Source organism: Haliaeetus leucocephalus, unplaced genomic scaffold, assembly GCF_000737465.1.
Source record: "Haliaeetus leucocephalus isolate CR32 unplaced genomic scaffold, Haliaeetus_leucocephalus-4.0 Scaffold0, whole genome shotgun sequence".
Taxonomy (NCBI): domain Eukaryota; kingdom Metazoa; phylum Chordata; class Aves; order Accipitriformes; family Accipitridae; genus Haliaeetus; species Haliaeetus leucocephalus.
The window spans coordinates 12,516,299-12,531,405 of record NW_010972436.1 but is presented as its reverse complement, the minus strand read 5'-3'; the positions used below and the strand labels follow the sequence as shown (position 1 = coordinate 12,531,405).

The 15,107-nt window shown below is 35.4% G+C and overlaps 1 protein-coding gene across 1 annotated transcript in view; it reads left to right on the top strand.

The window, feature by feature from the left end:
• Positions 1–15,107, top strand: part of ARMC4 (armadillo repeat containing 4) — an 88,070-nt gene that overhangs the window by 24,124 nt on the left and 48,839 nt on the right. Inside the window, exons 11-16 of the mRNA XM_010562929.1 lie at positions 7,834–7,980; positions 8,270–8,479; positions 8,638–8,874; positions 10,291–10,401; positions 10,926–11,080; positions 14,530–14,772. Coding sequence (XP_010561231.1) covers positions 7,834–7,980; positions 8,270–8,479; positions 8,638–8,874; positions 10,291–10,401; positions 10,926–11,080; positions 14,530–14,772 — 1,103 coding nt within the window. The remainder of the gene's footprint in view (positions 1–7,833; positions 7,981–8,269; positions 8,480–8,637; positions 8,875–10,290; positions 10,402–10,925; positions 11,081–14,529; positions 14,773–15,107) is intronic.

The window sequence follows — 15,107 nt, the reverse complement described above, 5'->3', positions numbered from 1 at the left end:
AAATTGGGCAACACATTTGGAATCATCTTCTTTATAGCCTTGTTAGTACTTTTATTACTTGTACTCCAATAATGCCTTTAGGTTTCAGTTGAAAGTGGGGATGAAAGATACTGGGAAAAGGCATCTGGCCAGTAGCAGGCAGGAATTTTGTCAAAGGACTCAAAGACCACTGGTATCCTGAGTCCAGGTATGGTGCCTTTCTCATAAAACTGTCCTTTCTCTAGTGTCATTTATGACAATTCTAAACTTTGATACAGGTCTTTGCTGTAGGAAGACCAAAGTGGCATAATAATGCCACATACTATGTGAGAGGGTTCAAGCAAAAGGAATGGGGTAATTCATGCCATAAAGTGGACTGTACCAGGTTAGATACTCCATGGGTCACCTGTACAGCTCCTGTACAATCATCTCAGCTATCTGAAAAGCTAATGTTTCTGCCTGCTGGCGGATCATCTGCAAAAACGTTAATGGTGTTTACCCTTTCCAGAGATTACTCTAGAGGAAATTTTATATCTTTCTTTCCTAGCCTACTGAACTGAGATCATAGTTTCAAAATGTAAAGCTTTGTATTGACTAGGAAGGGTTTTAATTAGGATGGAACAGGTGATATTGAAATCTTAAACCTGTATATTTTATTATCTATTGTATGTATCTATGATCTTATTATCTATTATGGATCAAGCCTCCTTTTTTAGTGAAGAGAAGGGTAATGCATGATAAGGGTAATCTGATAAAAAACATTTAATATTTACAAAATTTCACTAAAAGTAAGTAATAGAAAATAGGGCTAGAGCAGAATGCAGGAGGTCATTTACTCCATCTGCTTGTCTCCAAAACAACGTCAATTCTTTCTGTGTCTTCTGGACAAATATTTCTGTAACTTTTCTTTCCTGTGGTGGAGATTTCATAACTGCTGTAAGCAACATTTACCAAAATTCAAATATTCTTACCGTTAAAGTTTTTCTAATACCTAGCATAAAGCAGCCTTGATGCCATTTAACCCCGTTATTTCTTGTCTTACGCACAATGGACCTGGACAACCAATGACTGTCTTTGTAGCTGTTCTTTAAACCACTTTCTTATTCTCTTGATCTCTAAACCACTCCAGTTCCTTCTGTTTTTCTGTGTAGATCATACTTTTGAGATATTTTGCTGTCCTCCACTGGTCTTCATCAAGTTGGTCAGGATCTTTTTTGAAGTATGATACCTAGAGTGAACGTAGTAAATAGACTATGGTTTTATCAGTGCCAGACTGAAGAAGGATGATTTCTTGTATCTCTCAGGTTACAATTCTGTTTATAAGTCTCTATGTAAAGTTTGCTTTTTGTCTGACAACACTGTGATATTGACAGGTAATATTGACGTTGTTTTCCATTGTTAACACCAGTTTTTTTTCTGCAGTTCTGCAAACTAATCATGATCTTTGGTATCAGCCAATTCTCTCAGTACCATAGAGTGGATTCCATTAAGATCAGCTAGTATGAAAACATCTAAGTTCTCTAAGTACTTACTGACTAGTTATGTCCTTAGCATAAGCAGAGTGTTTACTGCATCATCATTGGCATTAAGTACATATTACTAGAACATAGTAAAGACTAATGCATAAAAAAGACCCATTAATGCTTTTAGCTTTCTTGGTTTAATTTGTTGAAAACTTGCTGTCGACTAACATTTTTTTCCTCTTGATTATTATGGAAATATCAAACAAAGTGATGGTTTCAACTTGTGTGTCCCTTGGTAGTTGTATTTTAGTTTGTGGCCTTATATGCTTGTGTTATTCTTTTATTTTCACTCTTAGTTATTTGATGTTGTCCTCACTCTCTATCCTTCCTAAGCTTCAGCCAACTGAAGAGCTCATGATATTGCCTGATTAATGTCTCTCTACACTTCCCATTCTTCATCCTCAATGAGATTTTTGCTTTTGTACTCATTATGTAATTTTTTTAAAGGCACTAATGACTCTTCTGAGCTTCCTCTTTCCTTCTTTCCCATTACATCATGCCTTCTGGTTTCCTGAATTTACAAAACAACAATGGATTAATTTCTGGCCTCCTATGAGCTTTTATTTAATTGCTATTTGATACACTGCCATTTAAAAACATTGTTGTACCTGTGCAATATCCTGGGCAACGAGCCTTTGTACTGCCCTGACTTATGTTGGGAATCAAGATGATTTCAGCTGCTTTAGGAGGTAAAGGCTGCAAAATAAGCACAAAGCCATCTTTCACAGTTCTTTTCACTGTAAAATTCATTTAACAAACTTACAGAGAAAAAATTGAAATGCTTAAGAATATTATAATATGTCCCTATAGCTAATTTTGATTTTTTCCTCCTACTGGAACTCTCTTGTGGCTTAAGAAGCCCTAGGATGGCCTTAAATACTAATTTTACCAAATACTAGCACCAGTAACTAAGTGGGTAGCTACTTTCTACCACTGCTGTTGTTGAGGAGCCACTATAACCTGAAATTATGGAATCATAAAATGGTTTGGGTTGGAGGGGACCTTTAAAGATCATCTAGTTCAACTGCCCTGTCATGGGCCAGGACATCTTTCACTAGATCTTTGAGCAGTGTTTGTTGGGCATGCTGTATTTGAATGTGTTTCTGCCAGAAGGTGTCAGAAGGTACTTGAATGCTTCAGAAGCAGTATCCAGCATTCCCTGAGATCATAAGGAAGAATTTCTGAAGGCCCAAGGATTTCTAAATGGAGAAAGATAGGACGCTAAAGAAGCCAGTGAAAAGGGGGCCTGGATGCAGCCAAAAGTTTATGCATCTTCCATCTTTCTGTGCATTCAGAATGAACTAACTGATGCATGTAGTCATATTTGGAGAAACATTGCCAAATAAGGATGTTTCTAATATAGTGGTGACTAAACCTGTGAGATTGGACTCACACATACCAAATTTATATACAATCCTATCATCATCTAAAACAGCTGCCTTTGTATACATACCATACATTAAAAGTTTTAACTAGATTAATCTGTTCATTATTGTATTATAAAGGTGGCCTGTTAAACACCTCAAAAATAAAAGCGAAAGAAAGAGAGGCTTTGCTACACATTATAGTTCTGTAATTCTCAGTTGTGAGCTCAGAGTATCATAATAGAGACATTACACATACATTGCACAGAAGATGTTTTACTGATAGTGTAGCAGTGATAGTGTTTTATTTTAATTTAATTTGTGGATATATGTGTTATACCACTATATAGGAAGAGACGCACATTTTAAACTAAATCTGTGTTTAATTTCAAGCCTTAAAATTGATTGTTGATCTGCCAGTAGAGTTTATTTTGCATCCAACATATCAGATGTCAAATGGTATAACAACATGATGCAGATTTTATGTCAACTTAATGAAGAGGTAACTATTTCCATGCATGTTAAAATCTATGCTATAAGTACTGCAAGGCTTACTGTAATGATAACTTCAAGAAACAAAAAATAATTGTTGAAACCATGAGTAATATTTCTTATTTTGTAGAACTGATGCTTCAGCACATATGAAAAGTATTTTATTGTGGTTTTACTTTAAAAAACACTTAAAAGTGGTGCATTTTGAAACTGAAAAAATAAAATGCATATATATACTTTATATACAGTTCTATTTTTTATTTAATGTAAAAGAATTAAAAGTTGTTTATTTTTTAAAAACCTGGTCCATACTAGATGTCATGTGCCAACCATTATACATGTAAGGTAAGTGAATTATGAATGACTATGTTATGTATAAATGTAGTTTCACTGTAGGAGAAGCACTCCTCAAAAGAAGTGACATCGCTTGTCAGGTTAGTGATATACTTCTTATATGTAAAATAATAAAAAGAAGTTTTCTCTTTAAACACCTGTTGCAAAATTTTTATAATACAAAGCAAAGTAAATCTCAAAGTCTAAGCTATAGGAAAAGACCACAAACTTCATAAAAAGACAGCTGTTAGTCCTTTTGAGCTACAGAATATTCTGTATAGTTTTGTAATCATATCTTTTTTAAAAAAAAAATCATTTAGAGTTTGATATGTGTGGATAAACTGATTTCTCTAGGAAAACATTTGAGAAATTGTTATAGTATATTATTCCCTAGGACATATTTTCAAAATAGATCAAAACATGTTCTTAAAGCAAGACATGTTTCATTTTCTTCTGAAGTCAAGATGATAACGAAGATTAAAGAAAGATAACATAAAAAAAAAGTAGGAATCTTCCTTTAGGACACTATATGTTACAGATGTTAAAAAATTACCTTTATATTTAAGCAGTTTTCTGTAGGGAAATTCTATGGATATCTATTGTTACAAGAAATTTAAGTAAAAATTATCTATGAAGTACCATTGACATACATACCTTTTATTGATTAGCAGAAGTCTTTATTGATTAGCTGAAGTCTTTTGTCTGATGTAAGTTAGTGATCTGAAACTTTATGAAGTATTTTTCTCACATTCCTTTTGGATATATTTTCTGACTTGCAGTTCTCTACTACATTTATGATATCTGTTGAAGAGCATGTTAAATTTAAAGACTTTTTTACTGTATTTGTCTTACTCTTTCTGTTTACATTTAAGAACTATGCTTCAGAAGTTCTGCTTTTGTTAGACCTACTTGTTTCATATTAGCAAACATTACTTAGTTTTTCAATATTCTGTATTTCAGTATGATGTGCACAATTTAGCAAAATATCTTACTCTGGAAAGGGTTGGTTCAAAGTCCTTTACAGTGTCAAAACTGTCATTTGAAAGAGATGGGCTTGGGCGGCACAGTTAAGATCTGGATGGGAGCCAAAGCTTCACTGGAATTGAGAGGCATGTGGGAGGTGGATACTGTAGTTTGATTTACTAGGTGCTCTAACTTGTAACTTCCATGTTAGCGCCAGTTGGCACTGCTCATGCACTCCAGCTTCTGTTGCAGCTACATGGTAGCTCAACCCTCCTAATTTCTGTGCAGCTGGGTTCATCCCTGATTTGATTAATAGTAAATCTGTATTCACTGGTTCAAAAGAATCCATTGTTATCATATGATTTAAATTCCTGCATACCATAGGGTGTATTCTTTGATCTTTTTCTTGCTTTTAGTCTAGCAGCTGTGACTGAAATAGAGCTTATCTTTTAGAAAAACATCCAGTCTTGACTGAAAAATTTCCACTGCTGGAAAACTTATCATCACTCTAAGTAATTTCTTCCAAAGGATAATTAACCACACAATGGAAAACTTACACTTTACTCCTCATCTAAATTTTAGTACATTAACTTCAAATCATTAAATCTCTGTGCTAGACTGTAGAGTTCTCTGTGATCACGTTCCTATTTCTCACAGATTTATTTATTCAGTATGAATAAATCATACCTTAATTTACTTTTTAATAAACTAAATAGTGCTTCTCATGTCTGTCTTAATGCAACCACTTTCCAGTCTTACAATCATTTTTATTTCTCTTCTCTGAATCATCTCCATATTTTCACTTTCCTTCTAGAACTGTAAAAAAGGAAATTAGACACAGAATTTCAGTAGTAGTTGCATGCGTGCCTAAAAAGAGATAATACCTATGTTCCTATCCAGTACTTTTAATTATACATCCCCAAATTCATTCTTTTAATCAAATGTTACAGTGTAATCTCAAATTCATATTCAACATCTCAAGTCTTTTTATATACTCTGGTTTCCAGGATAGAACTGCTATATTGAGCTATGTCCTGTTTTCATTATTTGTAAGTGTATGACCTTAAATTTAGACATAAAAGAAACTGTATCGGGTAGATCAAAAGACTATGTGTCCCAATTATCTGACTGCAACAGGAGGGGAGACATGATCGGGATGGAAGTTTTCTGTGGTTGAAGTTCATCTTTTGCACTCCAGATGTCCTGACCTCTGATTTCCACAAATGTGGGAAACCTGACTACATAACTTGTAGTAGTGTGAAACTCTCTTCCTGTTCTACCAAGCAGAAGAAACCCAGGACCATAAGTGAATGCCAGGACTAAGTAAGAACAGGGCAAACACACAGCTTTCTAATACTCTCCAAGCTGCCACTTGTTTTTAGCTCAGGGAGTTGAAAAGTGAATGAGATATTTATGGTTTTACTGACCTTCAATGAAAACTTCTAACTTTCACAGAATCCTTTCACAGCTAGTTCCACTAGTCTGTTACCTTATTTGAAGAACCAACTCCCTTTATTTTTAACCTGAATCCTATTATATCTCATTATTAAAAGATATTATATCTGTATTAAAAGAGACATTGGATAGTCAATCCCTATCTATTGTGCTCAGTGCCATCCCTAACATTGTAGATGTCTACTATATCCCTTCAGGCATCCCTCTTCTAGACTGAAAAAACCTTGAATTATCTTTGCTCCTCTTCTCTGAAAGCTTTCCAGTGCTATAGTAACCTTCCTGAAACAGAGGCTGCAGATCTGCATGAAGTTTTTAAGGTGTATGTGAATCATGGATTTATACTGCGGTATAGTGACATTCTCTGTTCACTATTTTTTCCAAATAAGTCCTAATATTCCATTTGTTTTTTGATTGCCATCTAGCCTAACCTCAGGATATAATTTCTGATTTTTAATGGTCAGCTGAAAAACTATAATTTCATCTATGGAGTTAGGATTGTTTTCTCTGATGTGCATCACTTCTCATTTTCTCATTTGCTGTTTTATTGCCCTCTTAGTCTTAGTAAGTTCTTAGCAATTTGTCACAACTGGTCTTCAATCATAATATCATCAACAAACTTTGTCACATAACTAGTCCTTCCATTTTTCAGGGTGTTTACGAGTATGTTGAATTGCATCATTTCAACACAGATCCGTGGAACTCCACTAAATCACATCCCTTTATTGAACTATTTGCTCCTATCGTCAGTTTCCTGTCCTTTAGTCATTCTTTTCAATTCATGCAATGACCTTTCCTCTCATAATATAGTGGCTTAGTTTCTTTAAAAGCAATCAGGGAGGGACTTTGTCAAAATCCTTATGGAGTACAGTTAGACATATCAACTAGATCACCATTGCTGCAAGCTTGGTAAGTGTTGTAAGGTAGGACTTCTCTTAACAGATCCATGGTGACTCTAAGTATATGACATTGGTGCAAGAATATCATATTTAGACAGATGCCTGCTAATTCTGTTCCTTATTACAGTCTACCAATTTGTCCAGCACAGATATTTGGCTAAAAGGCCTTGGATAACCCTTGCAGTCTTCTCAAGTTGATGTCACATTTGTTGTTTCCCAGGACATTGGTAACAGGGCAGTTTAAAGCAAGAGGATACATGCCACTTCTTCTGAATCAAGTATTTTACCCTGTTTCCTTTATAACTCAGTTGAATACTATCTAATAATGGCAATTAGTTATTGTTCACCATGTGAGGGGTCTTTTTATAAAAACTTTCTGCAGTAGCTTCAGTTTCAGAAAAATCCTCTGAAATGTCCACAATGGAAGATTCCCATTGGAATCTCATCAGTTTCTTCCAGAGTGAATACCAATGCAAAGAATGCAGATAGCTTTTCTGAAATGTCTGTATCTTAACTGTATGTTCTTTTGCTATCTGCAAACACTCATACAAAACTCACAATACTTGACTACCTAATTTACTAGTCCATTCACATCAAGCCATATTAGTCATTTGTCACCTGTGCTGTTCACTCTCACTTCAATCTTTATGCCATTTGCAGACTATCAATAATTCAATTTCTTACTATGTCTGTGTTATTTAACACCATAACATCAAAATAATCTACCATGTTTTTTCTTTAGTAGTAGTTTTACTAGTACTAGTAGAAGAGATTAAGTTTTATATTAAATGCACTTTAGACATTTGTTAATTATTTGCTTTATTTTAGGGAGGTAATCCAACAGCTACTGTAATCGCATTGTGTTCAATGAGAGATTTCAATCTGGCTCAAGAAACTTGTCAGCTGGCCATCAGAGACATTGGATGTCTTGAAGTGTTAATTAATTTACTTGATACAGAAGAAATTAAATGTCAGGTAAGTAGCTTTGTTGAATAGAGCAATGAATGCACCTTTTCTATTAGACTTTTTTTTTCAATTTGCAAAGTTATATAGTATAAAGAAAATTTGATTTCTTTCTCATTTCTGTATTTTCTCAGTTTCAAGGTTTTTTTAGAAAATCAATTTCTTTGACTTTCAGTTTCCTTCTTTTCTTCTGATTCAATATAAAAGATAAAATGCATTATGTAACCCAGCATTTTAAATAATTTGTCTGTTTATGTATACTCTAAATAATGTTTAACTTATGTTATCTTCCATTATTTAGATTGGTTCATTAAAAATCTTGAAGGAAATTAGTCAAAATACACTGATCAGACATGCAATTGCAGATCTTGGGGGCTTACAGATCATGGTGAAAATACTGGACTCTCCAGATAAAGATCTAAAATGTTTGGCAGCTGAAACAATTGCTAATGTTGCTAGATTTAAACAAGCACGAAGGACAGTAAGGCAGCATGGAGGTATCAAGAGATTGGTAAGCAGACATTAAAACTTGTACCCTTGTTATATGCATATTTTTGTACAAAAAATACATTATGTGTTTTATACATGATTCTTGTAGAGATTACCGTCATTAAAAAGAAGTATAATATCAAACTTCCCTATAGATAATTGAAAAAATTGGTCTTTTAGGTGGGGCTGTTGGAATGTATTTCAGTGGGATCAACCAGTTTAACACCATACCAATCAAAAGATACTGAAATAGCACGCTGTGGGGCTTTGGCACTCTGGAGCTGCAGCAAAAGCACCAAAAATAAAGAAGCAATCCGTAAAGCTGGTGGCATTCCATTATTAGCTAGATGGCTCAATTCTTCACATGCAAACATCTTAACCCCAGTAGTGGGGACACTACAAGAATGTGCCTCAGAGGTAAGTAAACACATACAGGTAAGTTATTTCTAATCATTAAAACAATTTGCTACTAGAAGGAAGCATTATGTTTGACTGTCACTTAAACCAATGCAGTTACCCCATCAGGAAGTAGATGCTTTCTGTGGTCAAAGTGTTTTTGAGAAAGTCACAGCTTGTAATGAAGTAAAGACCACATATTTTTTATTTAAAATGCTGGGAGTAGTCTTTTGAAAGAAGATATATAGAAATGAAATCCTTAACCAGTTTCAAATTTTTCTAATTTTTTTCATCCTGCTTGACAAATTTGGCAACTTAAGATGCTATATTCTGGTTAATCAGGACATTTAAATTCTACAAAGCTAACCTGCAGGTGTGGCCAAGAAGATCCAATGCAGTGCCGGGCAGTGTGGTTTACAATGTCCTTGTGAATTGGGTAAGACAGTGTCTGACTGATTGCAAACAGAAGAAAGGAATATATGTGATTTTTCTACAGATTTCCTTGGCAGGTTTCACAATTTTGAGTATATTTACTCAATTTTGAGTATATTTACTTGTTTACAGTTTTTAAATTTGAATGCAAGTATTTTTTACCATTGCCATATAAGATGAGTGGTTATTTCTCCATTTGTGGAATCATATTTGAAATTAAGGTGCATTACACTAAAGGTCAAAAATATACATAAGTTCTCTTGCTTGGTGAATTTGAGACATGGAAGACATGATTTTTCAAAAGATTATACATTATAAAACACTTTGTATTTTCAAACTTAGCTTCTTGAACTACACAAGTTTATGCATGCTCTACGAGACAGCAACCTGGCAGATTTTAGCTTCAGTAAGTCTATATTGAGAAGGTGAGGTTTTTGAGGGTTTTTTATCTGGCCAAATTTGGAAATAACACTAAATGCATCTCTTACACAGATGTTTCCCCTCTCTCAAATAATGGTCCCCTGTTACAATGCCTGTGGGTTAAAATTTGGAAGAAAAAGTCACTAAAAAAATTTAATTCTAAGAAGGTTTTTCTAACCTTGTTCTAGGAATAGATCTGTTGTTTTGGCTGCTGGCTCTCGATGAAGTGAATGGGTACTTCTTGATCCCATTCTGAAGCATCTTTTTTTTTCCTTGGCTCTGAGCAGGGAGTCTGGACACCTTTCAGAATATTCTGAATTCTGTTTAAGCCAGGTGGCTACAAAAGAGGCATTGCAGCACCTGGTTTTACAGGTGATTTCAAGAGCACTGCAGAGAATTTATGTGTTTGATTAACTTTGAGAACATCAATAGTATTTTCAAGGCAATGTAGATGACTTGTGCTTAAAATAAAGTACAAGGCTTCTCAATATCAAAGCCTAGAATTGTAGCACTGTATTATTATTGTGACTAGTATTATTAACTGTTAATATACAGGATTTAAAAGATACAGTTTATCTTTTTTAGCCAAGTTACAGACTTGCAATAAGGACAGAAGGAATGATTGAGAACCTTGTGAAAAATCTGAGTAGTGAACATGAGGAGCTTCAGATGCATTGTGCAAGTGCCATATTTAAGGTAATTGTATTATTATGATCAGTAGAACGGAGCCAGGATTAGCCCTTTGTTTTCATGTGGTTGTCAGATTTAATATTTCTTAGTTTTACTATTTCTCTAATGTGTAAGAAATTACTTTATAAAAATAGTCTTTGGATGGTCTTTGGATAATTCTTAGGAGAATATTTTGGCTGCATATTTAATATTGTAATTAAGTTCCTACTTGCTCTTCTTGTGTGCAAGCCCTAAATTGCACAGGCAACCAATGGAGAGAGGCAGGACATACCGTGCAAAGAGCTGCTTTTGTTTTTTATGTTTGTTTGCCCACAAGGTGGTCAATGTGACAGTATAAGCACTGCTGCATACACAGTAGCAGTTTACTGTCAAACTATCTTGGTGAGTTGATAGCATATTCAGATACTTTAATAAAATATTTATGTTTTCTTCTGTATTAGCTTTTACTAGTTACAAAATAATACACCTGGCTTTTGAAAGCATCATTTTACACATTTAACATAATACATATATTTAATTTTTTTGTATAGTGTGCGGAAGATAAAGAAACACGTGACCTGGTTAGACAGCATGGAGGTCTACAACCACTGTCTGTTCTGCTTGGTAACTCTGAAAACAAACAACTTCTAGCAGCTGTGACAGGAGCAATCTGGAAATGTGCAATCAGTGGAGAAAATGTGTCAAAGTAACAATTTAATTTTGCAAACATTTATTACATTATCATGTTTTGATTTTATGGGCCTCTGTTGTTTTCAAAATTGTTATGTCATCATTCTTCAAAACCATACTTTATAATCAGTTGGGCTTTCAACTTAAGTTTTATAGTACTTAAAAAATTGCCACCTGACCTTATCAGGGTACAGTGGAGACAGTGTTAAGTTCCTAGAATCTTAAGAGTCAATAGGGACAATTGGTGCCTCTAAAGAATAGTTAAGATATAGGACACTGAGTCAGGAGGTGTACTAGCACATACTAAATGTTTGACACATGGGTGTATCTGATGTCCCCGCTCCTCTCTGTAGCTTACAAATCAGAATCACTGCTGCATGGCAGAGAGAGTAGTTAGCACTCTTAGCTTTAACATTTTACATCAGGAGAGACAGAGAGCAAATTATCTCATTCTAGGGTATATATCCAATACATGTTAGGTCACCTACTTTGGAAGTATACTGGAATCTAGGATACTTAGCCTAGATGCCTCTCTCCTTGACTACAGAAGGGTCTCAGAAAAGTAGCTTAGTCTGGACACCCAGCTTCTATATGAGTGGAATTAACTGATGAGAGTCCTACCATAGGTACCTACAACCTCTCAGTATCGGGGTCCTGACTGATTATCTGAGAATGTGACAACAGGAGTTATCACCCTCCACCTTTCATGGAACAGCTTAATGATTGAGAATACTCAATTACCTCATCTAAAATTCATTTATCAGATTCATGCACCTTACCTCAAAAAAAAGCCTGCTCCACTGGAGTATCTGGTAGGTTTCCTGCTAAAGTTGTGCTGCTCTGTACAGAGGAATGTAAGATTCATAGGCTCGAAAGAGTATCAGTAAGAGCTAACCTCTTCTTGCAGTCCTAATTTTAGTGTACCTTGCTGGACAAGCAGATGCAATAGATAACTGCTGGATAAAAATCAGAAAGAATTCCAGTAATAAGGGTTTGCAGTCTGGCTTTTTACTGTCCTAAATGAGTTCCCAAACTGTTAGTATACAAAGCCGTGGTCTTTACATACTCTACTGCTGCCCTACTGCTTTTTGCATTCTTGATTGCACAGTAAACTGGCTTTTCAGAAGGGTATGTCCTTCTTTTCTGTGGGCTTTGGGTATCTGCACAGAGGCATCCTGGTTCTGGATCAATCAGTGATGAGATGGACTGAATGGCTCTCTCTATACTAGTAAAATAAACAGGGCCAAACCTTTCAGAGTTCAGGCACTATGTTATGATTAGCCATACTGTTTAACTGCTAGCACAGTCCCTTACACAGTTTGGCCTGTGCCAGCAAGCACTCTCCCAGACAATGCCCAGACACTCCTTGGGAACAGCACAGGCAACAGATTGTTTCCATTAGGCAGAATGGGTGAGGCCACCCTGAATTGTGAGGATAAGAGATTTTAGGCCATATGGATGCTATGTTGTGCTTCTTGTCCTTAGGGCTAGAGAATGAGCCCTCGCCTGTTTTATTTATTAGTATAGCTGTAGCCAATAATTCTGTCCAAATGCAAACAGATTTTTGCTGGGCTACTCACATATCTTTGGCAAGTGCTTGATGCTCCACGAAGGTTACTAGCCAGGCGCAGCTCCAGGCTTGAGCTGAATTAATGTATTATGTAGTGCTGAGTCTGAAGCAGTAAGCCCTATCCAAACTCAAGATGGGGGGGCACTACAGAGCAGGGAGGGAGGATAATATGAAAACACATAAGTAGATCTGGAGGGATGAGCTTGAGTCTGGCATGAAGCTAGAACTAACAAACCCTGCTGGTTCCTGCAGGGCCACTTAATTATCTTTGAACTACTCCACAGTATTTCCTATACCTGAAGTACATTGCTGAGATGTTGTGCTGACTCAGCAATGAGCTGATACAGGTGCCTGGGCCTGACTAGCTCAGATTCCAGTTTGTGTGCAAGCAGCCGTACTGCTTCTGGACACAAGATGGCCCGAGCCAACAGCTCTGTCAGAGTGTAGCCTGCCCATTGCAGAGCCAGCTCGTATAGTTCCATGTGTGAAGCAGTTGATATGCAACACAGATAAAGTAGCCAGAGAAAATCAGGGTTGTTTTTTAAATTGTTTGCTTACTTTATAGCTCATTTTTCATGCTGTTGATGTTTTCTCTTGAAAAGAAATTATAGGGATACTTCCAAATTACAGTGAACAAAGAGAGGAAGATGCCTCTTTAAGCAAAGGCTTGAATGATGAAATAGGAGAGTTTCTCATTTCTCAGTCACTTTAATCGTTATACTGATAAACCAGATTGGAAAGATTAACTTTTGCTGAAACAGTTCTAGTTCTGTCATCGAAATCTCAAAAAGTCTTATTTCTTTGTATGAAAGGAAAGCCACATGTACAACTGATTCCTGGAAAATACAGAGTATTTGTAACTCAAGTAGACATTTCCAGAAGCTAGGGGCCTTGGGGGAAGCACAAATGAGAACTCTACCCTCAGAGAAATTATCTCTTTAGGGGAGGAACTATGTGTATTTACAAAAAGGTATAAATCATTCGATAATATACAGGTTAGATCTAGCTTGATATACCATGTGGAATTGTCAAGGTGTATTATCGAAAATGTATGAAAGGAAGATACAGTATTTGTTAAGTGTTAAGACTCCTCTTAAGTTCTGAACAAAACAAACTTAGAAGATGACCCCAGTACTGAGGAATAAAGTCCTATTCTGAAAGATGAACTTCGGAGGTTTAGCATGCATCTGTTTGTAGGATAGGACCTCCAGGATTTTTAAAAACATATTTTTGATTTTCAGTACCAGAAGTGCTATGAAGAATGAGGGAAGTATTAATATGGCAGTCAACTCAAATTTCTGTCAACTTACTTCTTAATTTCAAAATGGAATCTAACATAGTACAATAGAAGTGTACTAGAACTATAGGTGTGACCTTAGGAAAATGCACGTATTAGGCCTGAACTAAGTATAGAAGTAATCAGGGCAAACTCTCTAAAGGCTAAGATTTAGTGAAAAGTAAGGGTGACCCTTTGGTCCAGAGAGCTGGAGGAGAGCCTGATACACTACTACTTTAGCTATTGTTAACATGGCAGGAAAAAGTACTGGAAGTTAGGATGCCACAGTACTTGCCAGTCTTCCAGTATGTTTTCAGCTATTTATATATGTTGCATCCACATGTCAAGTTTTAAAAAACCCTCAAACTACCCTGGAGATTCCTAGATAGCTAAATTAGAGAAATGTATTTAAAAAGGTAGAATAAGAAATTATGCTGTATGTCACACTTTCAAGAACTGATCAGAATGGTTTACCTATATTGTGATTTCTTCAACAAGGTAATTTACACACAGAAATTAAACATTGTAATTCAATTAGAATGATACTTTAATTATAAAATTAAACTTATAACAGTAACATACTGAAAATAATGACTTTGGTTTTATTGCTGTCTTTTAGATTTCGGGAATATAAAGCCATAGAAGCTTTGGTAGGACTGCTTAGTGATCAGCCTGAAGAAGTCCTTGTAAATATTGTCGGGGCACTGGGAGAATGTTGCCAAGAGCAAATAAATCGAACTATTATCCGTAAATGTGGTGGCATACCACCTCTAGTGAAGTTACTTACTGGCACTGATCAAGCACTACTTGTGAATGTCACCAAAGCAGTGGGAGCTTGTGCAACAGAACCTGAAAATATGATGTAAGCTTTTCATGTTCATAGTATTTTAAATATTGAAAAAAAATGTTTAGTAATTCTGGCACAAATACAGTCAATTCTAATCTGACTTAAAATGATATTTTACTTTTTGTTTTCCACAGGGCTGTGTGGGTTAGTTACATCCAACTGTAAAATATACTATATATATATATTAAAAAAAAAATCATTAAGGAAATATATAGAATGTAAAGCCTTTGCGTTTTGGGGAAAATCAGATAAACTGTTAGAAAATAGATTTTTTATTAAAATTCAAAGTTACAGAGCACCATTTTTAAGTGCTGTATGCTAGGTACCTGTTTTGCCTTCTCCTTTTACAT